The sequence below is a fragment of the Gobio gobio genome (genome assembly GCF_949357685.1).
Source record: "Gobio gobio genome assembly, chromosome: 9".
Classification (NCBI taxonomy): Eukaryota; Metazoa; Chordata; class Actinopteri; order Cypriniformes; family Gobionidae; genus Gobio; species Gobio gobio.
In genome coordinates this window covers 7,582,327-7,608,064 of record NC_137115.1, presented here as the reverse complement: position 1 = coordinate 7,608,064, position 25,738 = coordinate 7,582,327, and the positions used below count along the sequence as shown (strand labels likewise).

Below are 25,738 nucleotides of genomic sequence, written 5' to 3'. Positions count from 1 at the left end.
CCTTCCCGGGAAGGTGTTTCGGGCATGTCCAACCGGGAGGAGGCCCCGGGGAAGACCGAGGACACGCTGGAGGGACTATGTCTCCCGGCTGGCCTTGGAACGCCTCGGTGTCCCCCCGGAAGAGCTAGAGGAAGTGTCTAGGGAGAGGGAAGTCTGGGCATCTCGGCTTAGACTGCTGCCCCCGCGACCCGGCCCCGGATAAGCGGAAGAAGATGGATGGATGGATGGATGGATGGTGCTGACATTGCGACTAAAATAAACTGAATCCATTTTCTCCAAATTCTCTGTGCTGGCAAAGCGGAGGAAGGGGAGGTAACCTTTCCCCGTATGACGACATACAGGGAAGATTACAGATCGGCTCGTCTGAGCTCTCATTTTCTCAAAGGCAAAGCAGGACACCCAGGGCTTGGTTTACACCTATCGCAATTTCTAGCCACTTGGGGACCATATACAGGCTAGGGGAACTCATATTAATGTTAAAAAACCTCATAAAATTAAATTTTCATGTCATGGGACCTTTAACAAAGCATTATCTAACTCTTTACATATGAGCTAATTAAACAATAATAATTTGTTAATTACAGTGACAATGAATGAAGAACTCACAATTTATATATATTAGGGATGTCAAAAAATAAATTGCGATTAATCGCATCCAAAATAAAAGTTTGTGTTTACATAATATATGTATGTGTACTCTGTTAATTATTATTTAACACACACATTCATGTATATATATTTGCATGTATATACTGTATATACATTTATATAATCTATAATATATATAAATATGTTTTATATATAAAAATATTTTTTTTCTTAAATATATACATGCTTGTGTGTGTATTTATATATAAATAATAATTAACAGAATACACATATATTATGTAAACACAAACTTTTATTTTGGATGCGATTAATCGCGATTAATCTTTTGACAGCCCTAATATATATAGTCTATTAATGTATTAATTACAGTTTATAAAATATGAATTAACTATAAACTAATAGTTTGTAAATGATTTGTAAGATTACACTATAGTTAATATAAAGTGTTACCATTTTATCTTTTTTTAAGAGTTATAGAAACATCCTGCTAGTATGGCTGTCTGGAGTTTCTCTCTGTTCTCCTCTCCTACCTTTCCCGTCTCCTCATTCATCATGTGCAGTTCCTGCTCGCTGAGCCAGGCCTCCACCTCTCCCACATCAAAGTAGTACTGCTGCGCCTGGTACATGGCATCCAGCATGAGCTGCCGGCGCTCGGTCTCGGCCCACAGCGCCTCCCACAGGTGATGGAGCTGCTCCATGCCATCCCTGATGCTGTCTGCCTCTGGACTGCGGATGGACGCGATCACCCCTGCTCGCTCCAGAACATCCTCCACACGCGCGCGGTGACCATGAAGCTCTTTCTGCAGACTCTGAGAGGAGATGACCATGAGAAACAGATTCAGACAAATCCACATCTCTATATTTTTCTGTCGAGAACTCAAAGAGGATGTTGGTGATCCTAACATGCGTTTTATTTAGCATAACCATCAGGATATCCTTGGTCAACCAGTTTCACTAGAAAGAAAATGCTGTTTGACTAAAGGCTGGAATATACTACACAAAGGAATAGATTTTAAAACATACACTTGCTGACATAAATGGTTCAGAGAAAAACTAGGCATCATAACACTAAACGACTGAGGATCACACACTACCAGACTTTCAAGTAGTTACGAACATAACAAAGGCCCTGTTTACACCTGTATTAAAGGGATAGTTCACCCAAAAAAAAAAAATTAACTCATAATTTACTCACCCTCAAGTGATCCTATGTGTATATGACATTCTTCTTTCAGACGAATAAAATCTGAGTTATATTACAAAAGTCCAGGCTAATCCAAGCATCAGAACTGGATTAATAGTTGCTCTGTTTTTGAAGTCCATAAAAAGTGCATCTATCCATCATATAACTGCTCCACGCGGCTCCGGGGTGTTAATAAAGGCCTTCCGAAGCGAATCGATGCGTTTGTGTACGAAAAATATCCATATTTAAAACTTTATCAAGTAGAGTTCCAGCCGATGGATTTCCTTGGAAAAGTGTTGAATGTTGAAAGTGAAACTCAAGATGTGTACGTGACGTCATGACGAGCGGACCTGGTCGCGTTAGTCTTTCGATCGGCAGGGGAACTTTCAACAATTTTTCCATAAATTGAACAGTGAAGGCGTCGGCCAAAAGTTTACTCGATAAAGTTTTAAATATGGATATTTTTCATACACAAACGCATCGATTCGCTTCAGAAGGCCTTTATTAACACCCCAGAGCCGCGTGGAGCAGTTATATGATGGATAGATGCACTTTTATGGACTTCAAAAACAGAGCAACTATGAATCCAATTCTGATGCTTGGATTAGCCTGGACTTTTGTAATATATACCTCAGATTTTATTCGTCTGAAAGAAGAATGTCATATACACCTATGATGACTTGAGGGTGAGTAAATTATGGGCTAATTTTCATTTTTGGGTGAACTATCCCTTTAAAATGCGTTTTGGTCGATCGGATCACAAGTAGACGAGGGCGACACATTCCCGTTTACACCTGGTGTCTCTTTTGTCCACTTTCAAACACTTCTGTCCTGATTTCTTCGAGGGGAGGGTCTATGGGTGGTTAAATGGGCTTTTTCATATCTTTCAATCTAATGGACAATATACACAATTGCACAATTTACATATGAATGCGAAAGAAGGCGCTGGAAAACAATCAGCTTTCGTTTCTGCTCTGACAGCCGCAAGACCACACTGAACGCTGTGTGTGTGTGTTAGAAATCAGGAATGATGAGAGAACATTGTGCTTGATACTTTTTTCATCTTCAAATGACTTAGGTCTTCAGTCGACAAAGTTTAAATCCTGTCTGGCAAGTGCACTTCCCATAATGTTTACGCATTACACATCTTTTGTGGCTTTTCAAATGCCTTTGACCACATGACCACATTTTTACACTATGGACTACCTCTGGAAGTGGTCGAACATTCAAAGCTCAAAGCTCAAAACATTTTAGGATGTGTGTTCACACTTATAGTTCGGATTGCTTGGCTTGTTTGGTCCGGGTCCTGGTCCGCTTAGCGTTCACATTGGCATTTTAACATTGAACCTAAAGATATCGAACCAAAGTCAGCTTTTATTACATACATTTCGCAGTGGAACTTACCGAACATCCTAAACAACGCTGTGTGCTGGGCTCCGTTTGCTTGTTGTATGTGGCATATGATGGTATTTTGAACTCAAGAAGAACTTATAAAATGTGTGAAGGAGTCAAAACAGCGGCAGGGAGCCCTCCGTCACACACACAAACAAAGATCTGCTGCAGCAACATCACGACCATGATGAGAAAAAACAGGTATGCTTGAGCATTCTGTCCTTTTTAGGGTCCTTTTTATGTCCTGTTTTTGGTTCGTTTACATATCTTTGATCCGTGTTGCATTCATATTTCATTTAAATCGCACCAGAGTTTGTTTGGAAGCGGACGAGACCCGTCTTTTCAGCGATCTCAGTTCACTTGTTTGGTGTACACCAGGGTTCAGATGGCAGCGTTCACACTTATTCAAATGAACCGCACTTACAGAGCAATCGCTCCAGGGTTCGTTTTAATCAAACCAAACATGCCAAGTGTGAACACACCCTTAGAGTCTGTTTACACTTGTATTTAGCACTTGTGATCGGATTGATGAAAACACTTCTTAATGCCGGGTGTAAACAGGGCCAAACTCACACAGAAGCATGTGCTTCATTACTAGGAGACATGACAAATAAAACAATGGGTTTTGAAATCAGCTCAAAGTATCAAACATGTTTGATCTCCTCCGGCTGGAGTCTGTGGCCATCATACACTATGCGATTTTCTATGAAATCTGTCAACTTCGACTGCCTAAAATCTGCAGACTGGCTCTGACTTTTGATAACTAGTATTGAGTTCAGACTGAAAATTGGGGCAACAATCTGGCCAAAAGTCATCAGCTTCAAGTCAACCAGCTAGACTAGCCTTAACTGGCATCATCTAAGCTGTTATCAGACCGATAGAGATTTTGATGTTGTCTTACTTGATTCTTCTTCATGAGTTGCTGTACAGCTTGTAAACTTGTCCCATTTTCCTGAGAAGTGGCCATTGGAAGATGCTCTTGTATCCACAACTGCGGACAAACACGTACATGATATGTTGAAAATATCAAAATATATAAAAGCTAATGGTTGTAATAATGAGATTGTTATACTCACAATTTCATCCTCAAGGTCACGTCCAACTTGGTGCACTTCTTTAGAGGCCAGCAGGATACGACGTCTCTCTTTCAGAGGCTCAATCAGTCGTACAATCCGCGTTTCCACACCGACTTGTTTCTCGGACACCTTTTCCATCACCTCCCCCTGTTGAGGGATGGAAGCCGCCTGGGCCTGCAGGTCTCCAACCTCTTTATACCACTCCTCCATATGACACTCCATCGTCTGTAGGCAAGAGAGAGGTGGAAGAGGAGTGAACATGATGAATGAGCAACGGCTGAGGTGTAGAACAGGAAAGAAAGTCAGGAGAACAAAGTGGACATCCAAGAGAGAGGGACAGAGAAATACACAGTTCAACATTATGACAATATAGATAGTGGGAAAGAGGAGAGGAAGAACACCAGAAAGACAAGAGGAGACAGGAAGTGAGTTATGACATCATCATAAACCTTTCAAACTTCCAAAGAAAACGTGCTGGCTTATTAAAGGTAAAATGTGCTTGTAAAAAGTGGAAGTCATTGAAAATTGCAAACTAGGTGTGATACCAAAGATATTTTCAGCACATACAGTAGCAAGAAAAAGGTATGTGAACTGCTTGCAGAATCTGTGGAAATGTGAATAATTTTAACAACATAAGAGGTATGAGGGATACAAAATGTGTTATTAGGGCCCAAGCCCTGAAAGGGCGCAGAGCCCTATTGTTCTTCCTCTGTTTCTTATTAGGGCCCAAGCCCAAAGGGCGCAGAGCCCTATTGTTCCCCTAAGGATTATTCTTTGTTTTTTTTTTTATTTTTTTTTTCGACTTCTCGGGTACTTTTGGGGCACTTAACATGCTCGAAAACTCTTGAAACTTTGCACACACGTCGGAATCCGCGGCCATCAGAGCCGGGCTGAAGCTGGTACCCGGGCGTGGCAGGGGGGCTCGACAGCGCCCCCTAAAGTGGGGTCTGAAAACTTGGTCCATATATCAAACACACTTGCACGTACATGTATGAAACTTGGTACACATTTAGATCTCATCGGGCCGAACAACTTTCGTGCTCATAGTTATGTGTCAGCCCAACAGGAAGTGAGCTATTATGGGTTGTTCGGAAAACGCATGCTCTGGAATTTAATATACTCCTCCGAGGCCATTGTTTCGATCATCGCCAAACTCGGTCAGCATTACGTGAACATATTCAGGATGCTAAATTGCGAGCAGATTTTTGATATCTCGAAAAGTCTGGCCGTGGCGATGCAACGAATTTATGGCGAGAAAAGGGAAACAGGAAGTGTGTTATAACTTGTGCAAACATTGACTGGTTTGGATGAAACTTCAGCTGTGTGTTTGTTATAAGAAGCCGATCACATAGATATGACTTTTGTGAGTCAAAGTTATAGCGCCACCAACTGGCAGCAGGAAGTGTGTCACTTTCAAAAATGCTTTGAATCACCATCTTATTTTCACCAGATTTATTTCAAACTTCATCAGTATAATGTGAAAACATGACAGATAGAGACGTATGAAATGGATTCCTGAAATTTCAAATACTGTTGCCATGGCAACGTGTCAAAGTTTAATAATCTTTTGGCTGTTCTGAGGCTCTTAGCATGCTTGAAATTGCTTGAAACTGCTTGAAACTCAACACACACATCAGAGATGTCAGTCAGTACACATGGGCAAAGCCTCAGAAACGGGCGGGGATGAGGGGCTCTCTAGCGCCACCTTTTGACAAAAGTGAAGGGCTTCGTTTCATCTACAATCACCAAACTCAGTATATATATTGACCTCATCGAGCCGGACAACTTTCTAATTTACAGTCATTAGCTCCGACCAACAGGAAGTCAGATATTTTGGTTTGAAGGTAAATTTTTGGTTAAATCGGGGTCTGAGTTTTTACGTTCTCCTCGTAGGCGTTTTATTCAATCTCCACCAAACTCGGTCAACATGAAACAAAGATACTGAAGATGCTAAAATGTGAACGGATATTGGATATCTCAAACGGTGTTTCCATGGCAAGGGATTAAATAAGGACAAAAAAGGGGAACAGAAATTCTCTGTGTCTGCTGCTCTCCCCTCAATGAACACAAGATGGCAGCATTGTATTAGTTTTGAAGCAGGATAAAAAAAACTTGTTTCTCTCTCTCTCTCTCTCTCTCTCTCTCTCTCTTGTTTGTGATTTATGAGGACACAAATTTGTATAATGACATGGGTATTACACTGGTATTACAACGTGTATGTGTGTGTGTTTAAAAACATACTAAAACAATGTTTTATTAAAATGTAACCAAATAGCTTTAAAATAATCATACTATTTTTCAGATCAATATATTTATTTTATTTAATATATTTCTTCTGAATATTTATTCTCTGTCTGCCCTCCCCTCACTAAAAGGTAGCAGTGTTGTTCTGAGGCTCTTAGCATGCTTGAAATTGCTTGAAACTGCTTGAAACTCAACACACACATCAGAGATGTCAGTCAGTACACATGGACAAAGCCTCAGAAACGGGCGGGGATGAGGGGCTCTCTAGCGCCACCTTTTGACAAAAGTGGGGGGGTTAGTTTTATCTTGAGTCACCAAACTCGGTACATATATTGTTCTCTTCGAGCCGGACAACTTTCTAATTTACAGTCATTAGCTCCGACCAACAGGAAGTCAGATATTTTGGTTTTAAGGTGAATATTTATGTAATTCAGGGTCTGAGTTTTTACGTTCTCCTCGTAGGCGATTTATTCAATCTCCACCAAACTCGGTCAACATGAAACAAAGATACGGAAGATGCTTAAATGCGAACGAATATTGGATATCTCAAACGGTGTTGCCATGGCGAGGGATTAAATAAGGACAAAAAAAGGGGAACAGTAATTGTCTCATATCTTGTAAAATAATATTTTGATTTAAATTAAATTAAGATTGTATGTTTGGTAATTGAACTTAGATTAATTTAAAATGACTGTACTATTTTTCAGATGAATATATATATATTTTATAAATATTTCTTTGTATAATGTATTGTGCCCGTGTGTGCTGCCCTTCCCTCAATGAACACAAGATGGCAGCATTGTGTTAGTTTTGAAGCAGGATAAAAAAAAACTTGTTTCTCTCTCTCTGTGTGTGTGTGTGTGTGTGTGTGTGTGTGTGTGTGTGTGTGTGTGTGTGTGTGTGTGTGTGGGCATGTTTTTGTTAAATATCAGGACACAAATGTGTATAATGACATTGGTATGACATAGGTATTACAAAAAGAGGGTGAAATATGAGGACGTTCCCCATGTCCTCACTTTTCAAAATGCTTATAAATCACACAGAACAAGTTTTTTTTCACAGAAAGTGAACTGCACAGTCTCCTGTGAGGGTTAGGTTTAGGGGCAGTGTGTGTGTGTGTGTGTGTGTGTGTGTGTGTGTGTGTGTGTGTGTGTGTGTGTGTGTGTGTGTGTGTGTGTGTGTGTGTGTGTGTGTGTGTGTGTGTGGGCATGTTTTTGTTAAATATCAGGACACAAATGTGTATAATGACATTGGTATGACATAGGTATTACAAAAAGAGGGTGAAATATGAGGACGTTCCCCATGTCCTCACTTTTCAAAATGCTTATAAATCACACAGAACAAGTTTTTTTCACAGAAAGTGAACTGCACAGTCTCCTGTGAGGGTTAGGTTTAGGGGCAGGGGCAGTGTAAGGGGATAGAAAATACGGTTTGTACGGTATAAAAACCATTACGCCTATGGAATGTCCTCACATTTCACAAAAACAAACGTGTTTTTGTTAAATGGGCAAAGCCTCAGAAATGGGTGTGTTGGAGGGGTGTTTATTACAACATAATCATGGTTTATGAAGACATTTCATGTGTCCCCATAAATCAAAATAGCTTTAAAAGCATACTAAACAATGTTTTAATAAAAATGTAAAAATGCAGAATGTTTTCTGTGATGGTAGGTTTAGGGGTAGTGTGTGTGTGTGTGTGTGTGTGTGTGTGTGTGTGTGTGTGTGTGTGATATGTAGGCTTAGGGGTAGTGTAGGGGGATAGAATTTACAGTTTGTACAGTATAAAAACCATTAAGTCTATGGAATGCCCTCTGCCTGTCTTTCCCCTTCCCCCTCTCTATTACTCTCTCTGTGTGTGTGTGTGTGTGTGTGTGTGTGTGTGTGTGTGTGTGTGTGTGTGTGTGTGTGTGTGTGTGTGTGTGTGTGTGTGTGGAGGGGGGGGGGGGTCTCTCTCTCACCCTGTGAGTATGTGTGTGTGCCTTTCTCTCAGTCCTTCCCCTCCCCCCTCACTCTCCCTCTATCATTGTGTGTGTGTGTGTGTGTGTGTGTGTGTGTGTGTGTGTGTGTGTGTGTGTGTGTGTGTGTGTGTGTGTGTGTGTGTGTGTGTGTGTGTGTGTGTGTGTGTGTGTGTGTGTGTGTGTGTGTGTGTGTGTGTGTGTGTGTGTGACTTTCTCTATTTATTTTTTATATTGGACCACACATATTGATTTCAAATATATTCAACATATTTTCAGAGAGTGAAATAAAAAAAACTTTCTCCCACCATTTAGATTTTATTTCTTTTTGTTGTTAAAATCTTGTGAATCTTGTTCAATGTGCAGATTGCCTCTCTCTCAGTCCTTCCCCTCCCCCCTCACTCTCAGGCTCACCCTGGGTGTGTGTGTGTGTTTGAGTGTGTGCGCGCACGTGTGTGTGTGGTGTGGGGGGGGGGGGGGGGGTGTCTCTCTCACCCTGTGAGTTTGTGTGTGTGCCTTTCTCTCTCGGAATGATAATTTACCCCTTTCGTATCATAGACTATCACAAAAAACTATCACTTTAGTGTGAATAAGTAAAAAAGAACTATAAACACCTTGAATTAAATACTGGCCTTCTGGACTTACAAAATTTTGAGCAGGAAAATATAACTTTTATTTATTTTATCCTATGACATTAAAATTAATCTAGATTTAAATTACATCATGGGTGTGGCTTGTGGTGATAGTGGCACCAGTTGCTGCGGTAAATGTGGCATATTCGAGCGATTCTAAAATATTCTCCTGTTTAAATGCATATTGCCTGCCGTGCACAGTTAAGCTGATGCCACCGGCGTGGCGGTGCCACCGGCTTGGGCCCGTCATCGCTGCTCGCAGCTTTAATTATTATTATTATTATTATTATTATTATTTTATCGACTTCTCGGGCACTTTTGGGGCCCTTACCATGCTCAAAAACTCTTGAAACTTAGCACACACATCGGAATGCGCGGCCATCAGAGCCGGGCTGAAGCTGGTACCCGGGCGTGGCAGGGGGGCTCGACAGCGCCCCCTAAAGTGGTGTCTGAAAACTTGGTCTATTTATCAAACACACTTGCACGTACATGTATGAAACTCGGTACACATGTAGACCTCATCGGGCCAAACAACTTTCGTGCTCTAAGTTACGTGTCAGCCCAACAGGAAGTGAGCTAATATGGGTTGTTCTGAAAACACATGCTCTGGAATTTAATATACTCCTCCGAGGCCATTGTTTCAATCAGTGCCAAACTCGGTCAGCATGAAGTCAAGACACAGAGGATGCTAAATTGCGAACGGATTTTTGATATCTTAAACGGTTTGGCCGTGGCGAAGCAACGAATTTATGGCGAGAAAAGGTAAACAGGAAGTGTGTAATAACTTGTGCAAACATTGACTGATTTGGATGAAACTTCAGCTGTGTGTTCGTTGTAAGAGGCCGATCACATGGATATGACTTTTGTGAGTCAAAGTTATAGCGCCACCAACTGGCAGCAGGAAGTGTGTCACTTTCAAAAATGCTTTGAATCACCATCTTATTTTCACACGATTGACTTCAAACTTCATCAGTATAATGTGAAAACATGACAGATAGAGACATATGAATGAATTCCTGATATTTCAAATAATGCTGCCATGGCAACATGTCAAAGTTTAATAATGTTTTTGGCTGTTTGTGTGCCCTCCCCTCTATCACCAAAAGGGGGCAGTGTTGTATTATTTTTGAAACTCCCTTTCTCTCTCTCTCTCTCTCTCTCTCTCTCTCTGTGCTTGCTTATGTGATTTATGAGGACATGGGTATTGGTATTACAACGTAGTGGTTAATGTGGACATGAACTATGACACTATATCACTACAGGACTCATTTTCTAAATCACATTTGAGTTACAATTCTTATCATCTGACAGCCGTGATTTCATGTACTCATTCAGACAGAACTCTTTTTTTAAAACAGAGGAGTGTGAGTGTGTTTACTATACATGTGCTTTACAGAAGGTCATGTGCTGTGTTTGCAAAGATCACTTTTGACACATTTGTCTTTAAATTCATTATTTACTGACATAGTTCAAATTTATTTTTAAAAAAAATTCACATTATTTTCTACAAGTGTCTGTTTATAAGTGTCTTTTTTTCACAGAAAGTTTTTGTTTGAACGTGAATATTTGTATAATTCAGGGTCTGAGTTTTTACGTTCTCCTCGTAGGTGATTTATTCAATCTCCACCAAACTCGGTCAACGTGAAACGGAAGCTTAACGCATTAAAAATATTTAACGCAAATAACACAGCGTCCGTTTTTATATCCATTTTTGCTTAGCGTTACATGATCACGCTCCTATTCATGTAAATGCTTCCAAGCGCGACATGACATAAGAGAGTGCGCTGTATGCCAGTGTCCTGTCTCTGTGTGTGTTAGTGTCCTGTCTGTGTGTGTGTGTGTGTGTGTGTGTGTGTGTGTGTGTGTGTCCTGTCTGTGTGTGTGTATGTGTATGTGTGTGTGTCAGTGTCCTGTCTGTGTGGATGCGTCTCATGTCAGCTATTCAAGGGACACTGACACACACACACACACACACACACACACACACACACACACACACACACACACACTCGATGCATAGATAGACTCGCGTCAGTTTCCTGCTCACATCGAGTTCTCTTTTGCCTAGGGTTGCCAACTCTCACGCATTTGGCGTGACACTCACGCTTTCAGGCTCTGTCTCACGCTCTCACGCTGCCCAACTTAATCTCACGCCAAATTGCCAAACCTGCTTTTGATATTAAACAATGTCTAAGCTTTTACATTTTTTAAAGTTTTAATGCGAAATTCAAACAATAAATAGCGTTTTGGCGCTAATATGGCATAACAGTTAAAGCCAGAGTGTTGAAAAACCATACGGAGTTGCGACATGCTCTATCATCTCCCGGCGGCGCGCGCAGTCGTGCTTCACAGAAATCTCAATACTTCTAGCGCTGTGTCAATACATTTGAATGGCTTGATACACAACAGCTCCACTTTACAGGGGTTTGCAGCAAGTTTTGGTAAACAGTACAGCATAGTGTGCATTGATTATTACATCAACCATACAGGATCGTTTTATAATGGAGAGTAATGCAACAATGTTAACATTAATGTTAATGTTTTTTATTGTACTTAGCCTTCAGGTATTCCATACTAATTGGTCATACTCATACTAATTGATGGTCAAATGTGACCATACACCTTAACTATTTTTCAATTAAATAAATGTTCTATATTTTAGTTCAATAATATTTATTGAATATTTTGAGGAGATCTTTTGGTACTAAATACTAGTTGTGCAATATTTATTGTCAATAATGACCACTTAAAATATTTTTCTTCTAATATTTGTATTATTTATATTACAATTAGTATAGTAATAAGGTTAAATTAGAGAATTATTTTTCAAAGAGGCAAATTAGAGTCATTTTGTGGAGTCAGCCTGTCATTAATGTTCATCAAAGAACAACGGGAACAGAGAAAATTGTAGCTTTAATGATGATTCATCTATATTTCATTTATTATTTATGCAGTTAAGGAAGGTTTGATAACTATTACATTTCTGTATAACAGGGAAGGCCATGGGTAAATATAACATTTATTATTTTGGGTTTATGTAAAGATTTTTTTAAGTTCACTTAAATTAAAAGTTGTTTTTTAAAGACTAATAAATGTTGAAATTGGGAGCTTTCAGTTATACTGCAATGTAACGTCATTAATGTTTCATAGAGAATTTAGTATCAGTGATACTGGCCTTCATTCATAAAAAATGACAATACAACACATATTTACAATATGCTGTCTTTAAATTGTTTCTAAATTAATTTGGAGAGTAACTGAAATTATTACAATATCAAAATATTACAAACTTAAAATATTAAAAACTTGCGATTAATCGTGATTAATTACAGAAAAAAATGTGATTAATTAGTTAATTTTTTACTTTACAGTCATTAGCTCTGACCAACAGGAAGTCAGATATTTTGGTTTGAACGTGAATATTTGTATAATTTCTCTTAGCATGCTTGAAATTGCTTGAAACTCAACACACACATCAGAGATGTCAGTCAGTGGAAATGGGCAAAGCCTCAGAAATGCGTGTGTTGGAGGGGTGTTTATTACAACATAATCATGGTTTATGAAGACATTTCATGTGTCCCCGTAAATAAAAATAGCTTTAACAGCATACTAAACAATTTTTTAATAAAAATGTAAAAATGCAGAATGTTTTCTGTGATGGTAGGTTTAGGGGTAGTGTGTGTGTGTGTGTGTGATATGTAGGCTTAGGGGTAGTGTAGGGGGATAGAATGTACAGTTTTTACAGTATACAAACCATTAAGTCTATGGAATGCCATCTGCCTGTCTTTCCCCTTCCCCCTCTCTATCTGTGTGTGTGTGTGTGGGGGGGGTCTCTCTCTCACCCTGTGAGTTTGTGTGTGTGCCTTTCTCTCAGTCCTTCCCCTCCCCCTCACTCTCACTCTATCATTGTGTGTGTGTGTGTGCCTTTCTCTTTTGATCATAATTTAACCCTTTCATATAGGCTATCACAAATAACTATCACTTAAAATAAAAACGTCATGTGATGTGTTTGCCAAGATCACGTATGATGCACATGTCTTTAAATTAATTATTTACTGATATAATATAAATGTATTAAAACATAAATTTCACATGATTTTATAAAAGTGGCTATTTATAATAAACTTCCATAAAATGTAGACACGCATCTTACTCTTACCTGACACTGATATTAAAATCATCTTTGCAGTTTCTGTGATTTGGCTCCATTTATACATTTTTTATTAAAAAGAATTTATTGGACCACCCATATTGAAATTAAAGCATGTTTTATGGTGCATAAGATTGGTGCACAAACGGTAGCTAAGGTAGCTCAAAAACACATGAAGAGAAGTGTTAGAATAAAACAACATCAGCATTCGAATGGTATTCTGAACTCATTCCAATTTGACCTTTGACATAATCTGACATGAAATTCATATAAATTTAATTGATCTCATAGATGTGGCTGTTGTGGTTTGTGGTCATAGCAGCACCAACTGCTGCAGTTAATGTGGTGAATTCAGATGACTTTGACATAGTCCTTTTATGTTTTCCCATTTTAAATGCCTATTGCCTGCCGTGCACAGTTAAGCTGATGCCACCGGCGTGGCGGTGCCACCGGCTTGGGCCCGTCATCGCTGCTCGCAGCTTTAATTTTTTATTTAGTACTGTCCTGAATAAGATATTTAACATAAAATTTTTTTTACATAAAGTCCACAAGACAAAAAATAGCTGAATTTATTCAAATTACATTGATTTTCAGGGCTGTGAGTCGTTCCCTGGATGATCCATGGCTGTTTTTTTGTTTTGTGATGGTTGTTCATGAGTCTCTTGTTTGTCCTGAGCAGTTAAACTGACCAATGCTCTTCAGCAGGGACTGTATGATTTTGAAATCCATCTTTTCACACTGAGGACAATTGAGGGACTCAAACACAACTACTAAAAAAGGTTCAAACATTCACTGATGCTCCAAGTTTTCTCTAAGTTTTCACCCCCAGCTCTTAATGCGTCGTGTGTTTCCTTCTGGAGCATCAGTGAATGTTTCAACCTTTTCTAGTAGTTGTGTTTGAGTCCCTCGATTGTCCTCAGTGTGAAAAGATGGATCTCAAAATCATACAGTCCCTGCTGGAGAGGGCTCAAATATGCAGAAGATGCTGGAAAACTGAAGAATGTGCAGGACCTGGAGGATTTTTCTGAAGAGCATTGGTCAGTTTAACTGCTCAGGACAAACAAGAGACTCATGAACAACATCACAAAAACAAAAAAACAGCCGTGGATCATCCAGGGAACGACACACAGCCCTGAAAACCAATGGTTCATAAACTATTGAATGGGGTTGTTTTAATAAATTCAGTTATTTTTTGTCTTGTGTACTTATGTAAACATTTTTTATGTAAAATATCTTATTCAGGACAGTACTAAATAAAAAATAACATGCATTTTGTATGATCTCTTATTTACTTTAAATGATTCACATTTTCACAGATTCTGCAAGCGGTTCACATACTTTTTCTTGCAACTGTATACTACCGTTCAAAAGTTTGGGTTCAGTAAGTTTTTTTTTTTTTTTTTTTTTCTGGGGAAAGAAATTATACATTTTATTCGGCAGGGATAGATTAAATTGATCAAAAGTCACGGTAAAGACATTTATAATGCAACAAAAGATTTCTATAAATGCTGTTTTTGTTTAACCTTCTAAAAAAATGATCACGGTATCCACAAAAATAATAAGCAGCACAACTGTTTTCAACATAATATTTATAAGAGCACCAAATTACTATATTTGAATAATTTCTGAAGGATCATGGGACACTGAAGACTGGAGTAATGATGCTGAAAATCCAGCTTTACTATCACAGGAATATTTTACAATGTAACAGTTTTACTTAATTTTTGATCAAATAAATGCAGCCTTTGTGAGTTTAAGAGACTTATTTTTAAAAAACATAAAAAAATCTTTCCAATCCCAAACTTCTGAAAAAGATCCACATGCCCCTTTCGGGTATGATGTTACATAAATGAAGACAGTGAAGTGAACTAGAGTAAATGACCAATCCAAACTCATATATCAATTCTCATAATTACAATAATGAGATTTAAACTTGTGACCTACTATTGTTGTTCTGAAATGAGAAGCAGCAATTCATTGAGTTAAGGCACAGTTAACACCAAACTAAAAGAGACTATGACTTTAAGTTATTACTAGTATTATAAAATACGCAACTGAACCTTAAAAAAAGAGGATAAAATTAGATTAACAGATGTTTAATTTTGACCTGCACACCTGGAGAGACAGAGCTAACAAACTACAAGAGCTCAGTAGATATTACTGAAGGCATATGTTTCTTTAGTGACCATTTGAAATATGCTGATGTATAAAAGGATAGGAGATATAACCACACACTCCCATACACACATAGGACCGCATATGATGCACATATGAAATATGTTCTGGTGAAGATTGATGGCAATTCAAAGAGAGAAAAGGCAAAATGAAAGAAAGAGAGGGTGTGTGCAAATAATGAAAGCGAAATGAAGATGCTACAATACCGCTGATGGTGATGTGGGTGGAGTGACGTGGGGACAGAGCTGAAACTGAACTCAGATCAGCTGAGAGCCATGGCATGCTGTCAGAGAGGAGAGCCACACCAGCGACATGAAATACACTCATACGGTGGACAGTGATGAGGCTCATATTACCAGTAAATGCAGCAGTGGAAAAGAAAATAAAAGTCTTCAGCACAGGAATCGGAAAGAAATAAAGAGCAAATTAACGGCATGTTGGAAACCAGCAATCTGATAAAAGCAAGCTCTGGAGGAAACTTCATCTCGATGCTAAACACTTATGAGAAAACTGAAAGCTGCTGACGCATGGGCCTGTAAAAGAAGGAGGAGTCAAGACCTGTAGTTTCTTCAGCTGCTTGTTGACAGTGGTCAAGTCCTGTCCGTAGTCCACGTGTGCCAGCTGTCCCTCGAGCTGCTGGAGCCGTTGGTCCAGGCTGGAGTAGCTCTGCACCAGCAGGTCGGCCCGGTTGGCCTCAAACAGCTGCCGGGCTTTGGCTTGGGTGGTGCTCTCCAGATCCTGCCAGCACTCACGGATCTCCTCCAGTTTCTTCTTCACCAGCGCGCTCAGCTCCGGCTTCTCCTGCATTAACCGCTGGCCCTCCTGAGAACACAGAGAAGAGTATATTCAAAACTGTCACTTCTGACTGCAAAAATAACAAACAAGATTCCCAAATGCTACTGCCCTTTTACAAAGAAGCACACTTTAGCATACTTTTAAAAAGAGTACTTGTTACGGAAATTTAAAAGAATATAGTTAAAGGCACAATATGTCATTTTCGCCGCTAGAAGTCACTTTTTCAAAACAAAGGCGTAGTTTGATGACGCCTTGATTCCGCTTTTATTCTGCCACAGACGAGCGTTTCCGCTTCTTCCGCTCATGCATATGTGGGGTAACGCAGCGCTGTTTTATCAAATTAGATACATTTGAGTGTTGAGAGTTGTTTTAATGCTACTCTGTGCGTTCACTCGGCGGCTACTATGAGACACTTGTTCACACTGCAGTGAGCTAGATCGATATTAGGCATGTTAAAACATGGCACTCGTGGTAAATCAAGAAAACCAGATTTAAACAATAAGTCTAACTGTGTTGAGCTGTATAACAATGATTAGTTTTCTGTTGATGAATGCATCCAAACAGTTGCTCACCTGTCTAATAAAACATAATATATTAAAGCCTCTTCGTGTTTCCATGATTTCTACAAAATAAAACCAGAAATCGAGGATAACATGGGTATGATGTGATTGATAGGAGACGCACGGATACAGTCCGTGTCCTGGTTAAAATGGCTTATTTCTCTGGATTTAAACATTCTTGGAAACATTTGGGATAATGTAAGTACACAAGTCAACAAAATGTATAACACTGTTCTAGTGGTTGTTGGATATTTTAATCCAAAAATCTTACATATTGTGCCTTTAAGACTAAAGTGAATAAAGTTCAAAGTGAAGTTTTCTGACACTCAATTGCATGTTCTTTATAATTACATAAAAATGTATCATAGCTTAAATGAAATGTAAGCTGAAATGTAATTAGCTGAACTTTAGACTGTTTTTTGACCCACTTGAGTAGTATTTAAGTACATCTTTAATATGCAATTTCATAATTACTTCTATTGTCTTAGAAATATGAATGTACTGACAAAAATATACAGTACATTTAATATAAATTCTATTGAAACTTGTATGTCATGTAATTAAATATATTTGTAACTATACATTTGTAATTAAGTTTAATTTAGTCAATAATATACACTACAGTTAAAATTATAATCAAGTACTTTACATGTATCTTATTCAGCACATCAAAATAAGTGTTACTAAAACAATTACTAAAATGATGATTTGAAATGTACTTAAAATATAATTTCACATCATTACAAAGTGTACTTTTTAAAAGTGTGTGTAAACAGTCATGATAATATATACTCTTCTTAAGCACACTTAAGTGGCCTTTTATTTCATTAATATTATATTATCTTTGAGTACAGTCTTTTTAAACTATACTTTTAAGATTTGATGTGCACATTTAAAACACTTTTTTCACAAGGGTGTAGTAGTTTTGCACTAAACACTTGCACACACGATGACATCAACACTTGCTGGATGATGTCATTGTTTTCTGCAGAACTGCTTTATAGATGAAATGAACTTATTTAATAATTGATGATACAACGGAACTGAATCAACACTGAACTTCAGCTAAAATTCATCATTTTGTTATCTCTGTAAAGCTGCTTTGAAACAATCTCTATGCTTTGAAACACCTTTAAATCAATATGTATTTGACTAAAAAAATGTATAGTTAATTGGGCGAGCCATGAATCGAATCAGTGTATTTAACCAGTTCAATTAAACCGAAAGATTCCAATCACTCTCAAGACACGCAGCTCATGAAAGCCAACATGTTCTAACAAAGAAACCCGCACATCTGTAAAAAAAGAAAAGAAAAAAGCACTGGCTAATTCTGAGAGACGAACTAGTCATTACCACATCGCAATAATCACAGCTCAGTTTAACAGAGTGCCAAGGACTGTGATTCACACAAGTACAGTTGGCCAGGTCAGGATTTCATCATATCTAAAAGAAAACTGCACCTGCGTCACTTCAGATCAGCTCAGGACACAGAGATCTGATCTAACAATGAGAGCAGATGCTCCATCACACAGATTATAAAACTGCTGAAATCTAGTTGTTCCTAGATGCTCATCTCTGCTCCACATTTAGCTTTAAAAGTTAGAACTATACAAACAGAACACAGTTTTAAAGAAGGTACATCTGGCATTTAGACCTGTTACTGCCACTACCATTATCATTACTGTCATAAATATTATAAATCATTGAATGTGCACTTATTGTGTGCTTAATGTAAGTTTTAAAAAAACTACTGCATATAATAACGCCGGAGACTTAAGCGGGAAGGGGACACTGAGGTTGAGTTTTTTTCAGCTCTATATGTGAGTAGCATTGAAAAGAAAAAAATCCATGATTTAAAATAGCTTGAATGTAACTCTACACTCGTGCTTCATTTAGTATACGGATATGAATATGCAAATTAGCCCCGCCTCCAATCACTCGCACCAGCTCAGAGACCCACTCGCTGAACTTTACTGTTGTAAACAGAGCACAACGGTATCATTCTTTACAACGTCAGACACATTACGGTGATTAACATGATTAGCCTTTTGCTAGACAACATTATCAAACAACTAAGAATGTGTTGCTAAATTATATGATATAGAGACAGAGCGACACGCGTCATAATCTGAAGACCACGCCCATCGGGGGGTAAAACAATCAAACCGTCTCCATTGACTTTTTATTGAGTGAAGCGCCTCCTTGACATTTCTGACTTATAACAAAAAACAGAACAATGTATAAAAGCTGATTTGTGACAAGGTGTACAGCAAACAAGCTAAAAAACACAGAACGAAAAAACCCATACGTTTTTATAAACTGTTAATCCAAAAAACAAGCGTTTAAGGAAAAAAAAGTGGATACAGGCAATTGAACTTGAGAATTCCGAACGTAATCAGCGACAGGAAATATAATGTATAAAACTGACATTTGGATATTTGACTTAACAGTGACAAAATGTTTACTGCACACATAGGCATACTGAGACATACTGAGTGTCAGGATCCCAAAATTTACCCTTTCTTCCTGCTGAAGCTTCACGTCTTATTGCCTGTATCCACTTTTGTCTCGTTAAACGCTCGTTTTTTTGGGTGGACAGCTTATAAAAACGTATTTCTGTGTTTTTTAGCTTGTTTGCTGTACACCTTGTCAAATATCAGCTTTTAGACATTGTTCTGTTTTTTGTTATAAATCCGAAATGACATAGAGGCAGCCTCACGCAATGCAAAGTCAATGGAGAGCGTTGGATTGCCCCCCCCCCCCCCCCCCGGGTGGGCGTGGCCTAAATACACTCTGTCTCTATACGCACAACCGGCGCAACGTCATAGAATGTCTCTGAACAGATTCACGCCCACTTTTAGGGGAAAATAAACTAGACTCCCATAGACTTTAATACAAAATAGGGGCACAAAACAACGTCCGTACACAGCCGGCAGGCTTGAATAACTTAAGAAATCACCAATATTAAACCTGTCAAGTAATTATATGTCCACCCTGCCTGCCATAGAGTGTGAAAGATACATCCACACACTTAATTTGGTCAATTTAAAAAACATGTCCCTTCATTCTCCCACCGTCAAATTAGTATAACAACCCCACCCAGTGGCCAGAGGTGTCTTACCCGGACATTTACATGTACCTCATCGAGTCACCAGATAAGCCAGTGAATGAAATATCTTTCACGCTCTTGGCAGGCAGGTGGACATATAATTACTTGACATGTTTAATTTGAGTGATTTCTTAAGTTATTCAAGCCTGCCGGCTTTGTACGGACGTTGTTTTGTGCCACTATTTTGTATGGAAGTCTATGGGAAGTCTAGTTTATTTTCCCCTAAAAAAGGGGCGTTGACTAGCCTGACAAGCCAGACCCACATCAAGATGTTGGGTCTGGAAACTCACCATTGGCAGGGCTCAATCCGAGGGGCGGGATAAACGGTTGTCTTTCAAATTCCCTCTGCATGCAATTGGATAGCGCCATGAGCGCCACAACCAACCAGAGCGAAGAAGGTGAAGCCGAGCTAACATTAGTTGATAGACTTTCGCCGTATCCAGTCGGCAAAACTTCGAACATATCTTCTTTTCTTAAGAATGACTTCAGTGCCGTTCTTTGTTCTTTTCTCAAAGAAAAGCTAAACTCCAAGTCTTCCAGAGTCGCGGCCAAAGCCGATTCAAAAGAACGCTGTTCGCCAGCTTCTTTGTTTACAAGTAGCACGCAAAACCTCTGCAACTCTGCCATGACGTGCCGTCATTGTTAAGCCCGCCCACCAACTCTACACACGCTGTGATTGGCCTGACCAGAGTTTGGTTTTTCCAGCTCTCAGGTCTACCGAGAGTTGCTAGGCTACACTCGCGGCAAAATCAATTTTCTGGGCTAGGGTGCGTCTAGATTTCTAGGCTAGGCGTTGACGAAATTAACAGTTAAGTTCCCGGATGTACCAGTAGTCTGTATGCTAAAGCCCGTCTGCACATTGACGTGATTGGTTAAGGTAGTTTGTGACATCAAAAATACTCAGCAATTAGCCTAACGTTGTCATACTCAGATTTTAGTCAGAATATGAGTCTGATACTGCTCCAGTGGGCTGTGATTATGGGGTGTGTTTCAACTGGTTTCAGCCGAACCAGGAAAGAAAATGCCTCTGCACTCAATTGGATAGACCTACAACCAATCAGAGCAACGGAGTAAGTGATGTATGTTGAGCGACGCATAGTTGTCAACAGAACTCAACTGCACGCACGCTAGAAGAAGTAGAAGAAGAAGATGAGTGTAAACGATCTTCGCCGGTGTTGTAAACAGAATTTAAGGATACACGGAGTACTTACCAACACGATCATCATTTTTGAGAGAAATAGTAAAGGTGAATGCAAATACAAACAAGTTCTCCATTTAGGATTAGAACGAATTCAACCACATCGCTCTTTGGTGACGTGAATTCTTACGTTACTGTTTATCATCTGTCCATCAACGTATAAAGCCCGCCCTGACAATTTAATTGGTCCGAACAGCTCATAGCATAGTTGCTCCACAACGGATCAAGTCCAGACCGAACTTCCCGACCTCAAATGTTGTGGGCGGGGCTAAGTTCGGCTGGCATCCAGGCTACTCAGCAATAGTGTTGACTTATGAATTTGCACATGGTTTGTCTAAAGCATATTAAAAACACTACATAGACATAAACAACACAGGGGTTTCACCACAGGGGGTCTTTGAGATCTGGCTTGTAATTCCCACCAGAACACCCGAGCAATCACACCGTAACAGGCTAAAAAAAACACTCAAAACATCTAACCAACCACATAGCAATGCCCTGACAACTGCCTAGCACAATGGTGACAACTTTTATGATGGCAAGGTCAAGGACCACACATATTTTCTGTAGAAAATGTAAAAACCTATTTATATCTCACTGTTTCTTTGTTTTTTTCCCATCTCACTCATTACAAATACTTTTGTGCACAGGCAGTTTTTGGAACATTTTTCCATATTACAGACAGTGCCAAGGTCTACAGAAGCTGGCATGAGCGCAGACTAAACTGGTACACCTCACACACACATTGTCCCTCCCCCACCTAATCACCACACAGACCATGGGATCCTAAAACGCACATGCACATACACATACACAGACATGTAGCGTCCCTCCCCCAACACAGTGAACCATTATAATTCATCCTCTCTGTCAGGACTGGGTGAGGGGGAAGGGGGTTGGTACATCGATACAGCAGTGACCATGGAAATGATGCCCATGAGCACAGGAATCAGACCGGCTGCTTCCCACTCACACACACACACACACACACACACACACGCCGTCAGCCAATCAACGACATCACAGGCTATCTGAGGTGTGTGTGTGACTGTGGAAATAGAGGGAGATGGAAGTGTGGAGCTATGCACAATGAAGTGGAAAAAAATGGTGTAGGATATACTTAAAAACTATTTTCAATCAGGATTTGCTAGTAAATTTCACATTACAATCATAAGAAACAGCAAGTAAAAACAGAACTGAACGCAACATTTTGAAGTACGAAGACTAAACCTGTATTTCTTGTAAAACATACTCCAATAATCTGCGTACTGTCAACAATATGTTATCTAATTAAAGCATAATTACATAATATACAGAAAAATGAGTTAATTAAACCCTTGACCTTTATGAAAAAGTTCAGACATTTTCATTACTGGATTAAGCAACGTTTAGTTGCATTACTCATTTTAAAAGAGGTTAGCACCTTTATGAGTCCTGCCCCAACTGCGAAATGAAACAATGCTTATTTAATTAAATATTCATGCGGTTTTTTAAAATATGTAAATGACAGCTTAACCCAGAATGATGACTATGACGGCAAAATTTAGCTCATACAGACTTACATAATGAAAATAAATTACTCATACTGCATTAAAACAATTGTTTTATTCGATTACTACTTATCAACATGGAGGTGATCACATGAGATTTGTATCCAGTATAGATGCATGTATTGGCAGTTCTACATTTTAAGTGTCCCTCAGTGTACAGTGCCCTCCACTAATATGGGCACCCCTGGTAAATATGAGCAAAGGCAGCTGTGAAAATAAATCTGCATTGTTTATTCTTTTGATCAGCAGTATAAATATGAGGAAACACAAAGGCCAAATTCCCTTAATCATTCATCACAATGAGTAAAACCAAAGAATATAGTTCTGATGTGCAGCAAAAGATTGTTGAGCTTCACAAAAGAGAAAGTGGCTGTAAGAAAACAGCTAAAGCATTGAAAATCCCCATTTCCACCATCAGGGAAATAATTAAGAAGTTCCAATCAAGTAAAGATGTTAGGGGTCTGCCTGGAAGAGGACATGTGTCTATATCGTCCTAATACACGGTGAGGACGAGAGTTTGAGTGGACAAAGACTCTCCAACGATCACAGATGGAGAATTGCAGAGATTAGTTGAGTCTTGGGGTCAGAAAGACTAAAAAAAACGTATCAAACAACCGCTACATCAGCACAAGTTATTTGGGAGGGTTTCAAGAAAAATCCTCCTCGCTCATCCAGAAATAAACTCCAGCATATTCTGTTGTCAGACACGACTGGAGCTTCAAATAGGACCTGGTTCTGTGGTCAGATGAAACTATAAAAAGAGCTTTTTGGCAGCAAACCGCCAGATGGGTTTGGTGCAAACAGGGATAAAAAGTACCCCATGTCCACGGTTAAATATACCGCTGGATCTTTAATTGTGGGCCTATTTTTTGCTGGAGGCCCTGGATATCTTGTTCAGATACATGGTATCATGGATACCAAAAGATCAAAGCCTGACCGCATCTGCTAGAAATCCTATAATGGGCCGTGGTTGGATCTTCCATCAGGACAATGACCGAATAACAAACATCAAAATCAACACAAAAATGTGTCACTGAGCACAAAATGAAGCTTCTGCATGGCCGTCCCAGTCCCCTGACCTGAACCCTGTAGAAAATGAGTGATGAACTAAAGAGAAGAGCTGGGATTCTGAAGGATCCGGAGAGATCCTGTGTGAAGGAATGGTCTCTGTTCTCCAAACTCATCAGGCATTCTAGAAGAAGACTCAGAGCTGTTATCTTGGGGGTTGCAATAATTGGGTGCCAACGTGAACTAGAGAAAATCAATTATTTCATAATGTGAGTTTCCCCCCACTTTCAATAAAAGGTTCGAATTTTGTGAATTTTTAAATGAAAGATCAAAAGATGGTAAACAATGCAGATTTATTTTCACAGCTGCCTTTGCTCATGTTTACCAAGGGTGCTGATATTAGTGGAGGGCACTCTATATGTGTAATCTGATGGGAGTCTGTCCCAGTCATGCATGTCACATTGCAACAGCTGCCGCAAAGCCTTTTTTTATGTGAGAAGAGAGCTGTGAAATAGGACAAGTGATCTCTAAAGGTTACATTATCTGTGGTATTAGAAATTGATTCAAAGACATATTTATTGTTCTGTATGCCTGAAGGTGAGAACAGAACAGAACAAGACTGTACAGGTAAAGCCCTATTTATGACAATTGAGACCGTTAGCATTTTGACTTTCATTTCCTGACAATCAAAATTCCCATGATTGTAAAGCATCCAAACGTTTTACTTTGGATTTCCATTCATTTCCAGATCCAGCTTTTTGGGTGTTTTTGGAGCATGGGAAAGCAGCACTGCATCTGCATTAAAAATAACAGTTCTTTATTGGCCTTTAACATCAATGGAACATTTCTACAGTAGAAAAGATCCTTTATAGTGGAAAAAAGTTCTTTAGACTATTAAAATGTTCGAAGAAAAAAATGGCTCTTTTAACACCTGTTCACTGAAAGGTTCTTTAGGGAACCAAAAATGGTTCTTCTGTGGGATTGCTGCGAAAACCACCTATTTCAAAAGGGATACTTCACCCAAAAATTCTGTCATCATCATTTACTCAGCCTCAAGTTGTTCCAAACCTGTGAATTTCTTTCTTCTGCTAAACACAAAAGATATTTTGAAGAATGTGGGTAACGAAAAAGTTGATGGGCCACATTGACTTTCATAGTAAAATATTGAGTAAATGATGACCGAATTTTAATTTTTGGGTGAACTATCCCTTTAAGAGGTGAGGACTGGTTTTGGTCTGCAATAGAGCCGCTTCACGCAACAGAACTGGGTTAAAAATGGATCTGCGTGAGGCTTTATGTAACATCTCTCTCTTGATGACAGCATTTCTTGTTCTCTGCCTCCTCAGGAATCTGGCCTGAGCTCTTCCAACGTGCACTGGATGTGCACAGAGTCACATCATTGACTTCTGTGTCACCGTGCAGTGGCGGTCACAAAACACTAAAGAGTGAACACTTGAGGGAAGAGTTGGTGTGGGAGGAATAAGACATAATCTGTGTCTGAGTGTGTAATGAGTCAATGCAGGAAGGACTCTTGAAGTTTCATCAAAGCGATATTGTCACTGTGATTTTGCATGTCCTTTCAAGATGGCGGCACACTAAAATCCTATTATTCAAATGTTGGCAATTAATATGCAGAATACCAGTAAATCACGTGTATGTGAGTACACAAGGAACCAATGATACACAACACTGAACTAGAAGGTACCATATTGCTCTGGGAATTAGTAACCCAGGCCCAGCTGTAAGCATGATTCCCAGAGGAGCAAACCATAATAAATACCCTCCAGGAAACTGTGTTTTGGCAGAGGGCTGGAGATCTATTATGCGAATATAAAAAAAAGTCCTTCAAGGATGTAAACAATCATTTTAAGACAAGTTTCAGAAATGGAGTAGCACTAATTGAAGCTAGACTAAGAATGTAAAGGGGTCATTTGTAATTGATGACACTGATGAAAATGATTCTGTGGTGAAGTAAATACTACAGAAAAGAAAAAAATGTTCCACCTGAATAAGTTAGTTTTTGAAGAATTTGCATTTTCACTGCTTTCCAGCTGTATTTGTGACCCTGGACCACAAAACCAGTCAGAAGTCGCACAGGTATAT

The 25,738-nt window shown here is 39.2% G+C and overlaps 1 protein-coding gene across 1 annotated transcript in view; it reads right to left on the bottom strand.

Annotated features, from left to right (window-relative positions):
* Window positions 1-25,738, bottom strand: part of sptbn4b (spectrin, beta, non-erythrocytic 4b) — a gene marked incomplete at its 5' end in the record, with an annotated part of 127,944 nt that overhangs the window by 26,614 nt on the left and 75,592 nt on the right. Inside the window, 4 exons of the mRNA XM_079825250.1 lie at window positions 1,140-1,418; window positions 4,086-4,175; window positions 4,261-4,485; window positions 15,974-16,237. Of these exons, the coding sequence (XP_079681376.1) occupies window positions 1,140-1,418; window positions 4,086-4,175; window positions 4,261-4,485; window positions 15,974-16,237 (858 nt within the window). The remainder of the gene's footprint in view (window positions 1-1,139; window positions 1,419-4,085; window positions 4,176-4,260; window positions 4,486-15,973; window positions 16,238-25,738) is intronic.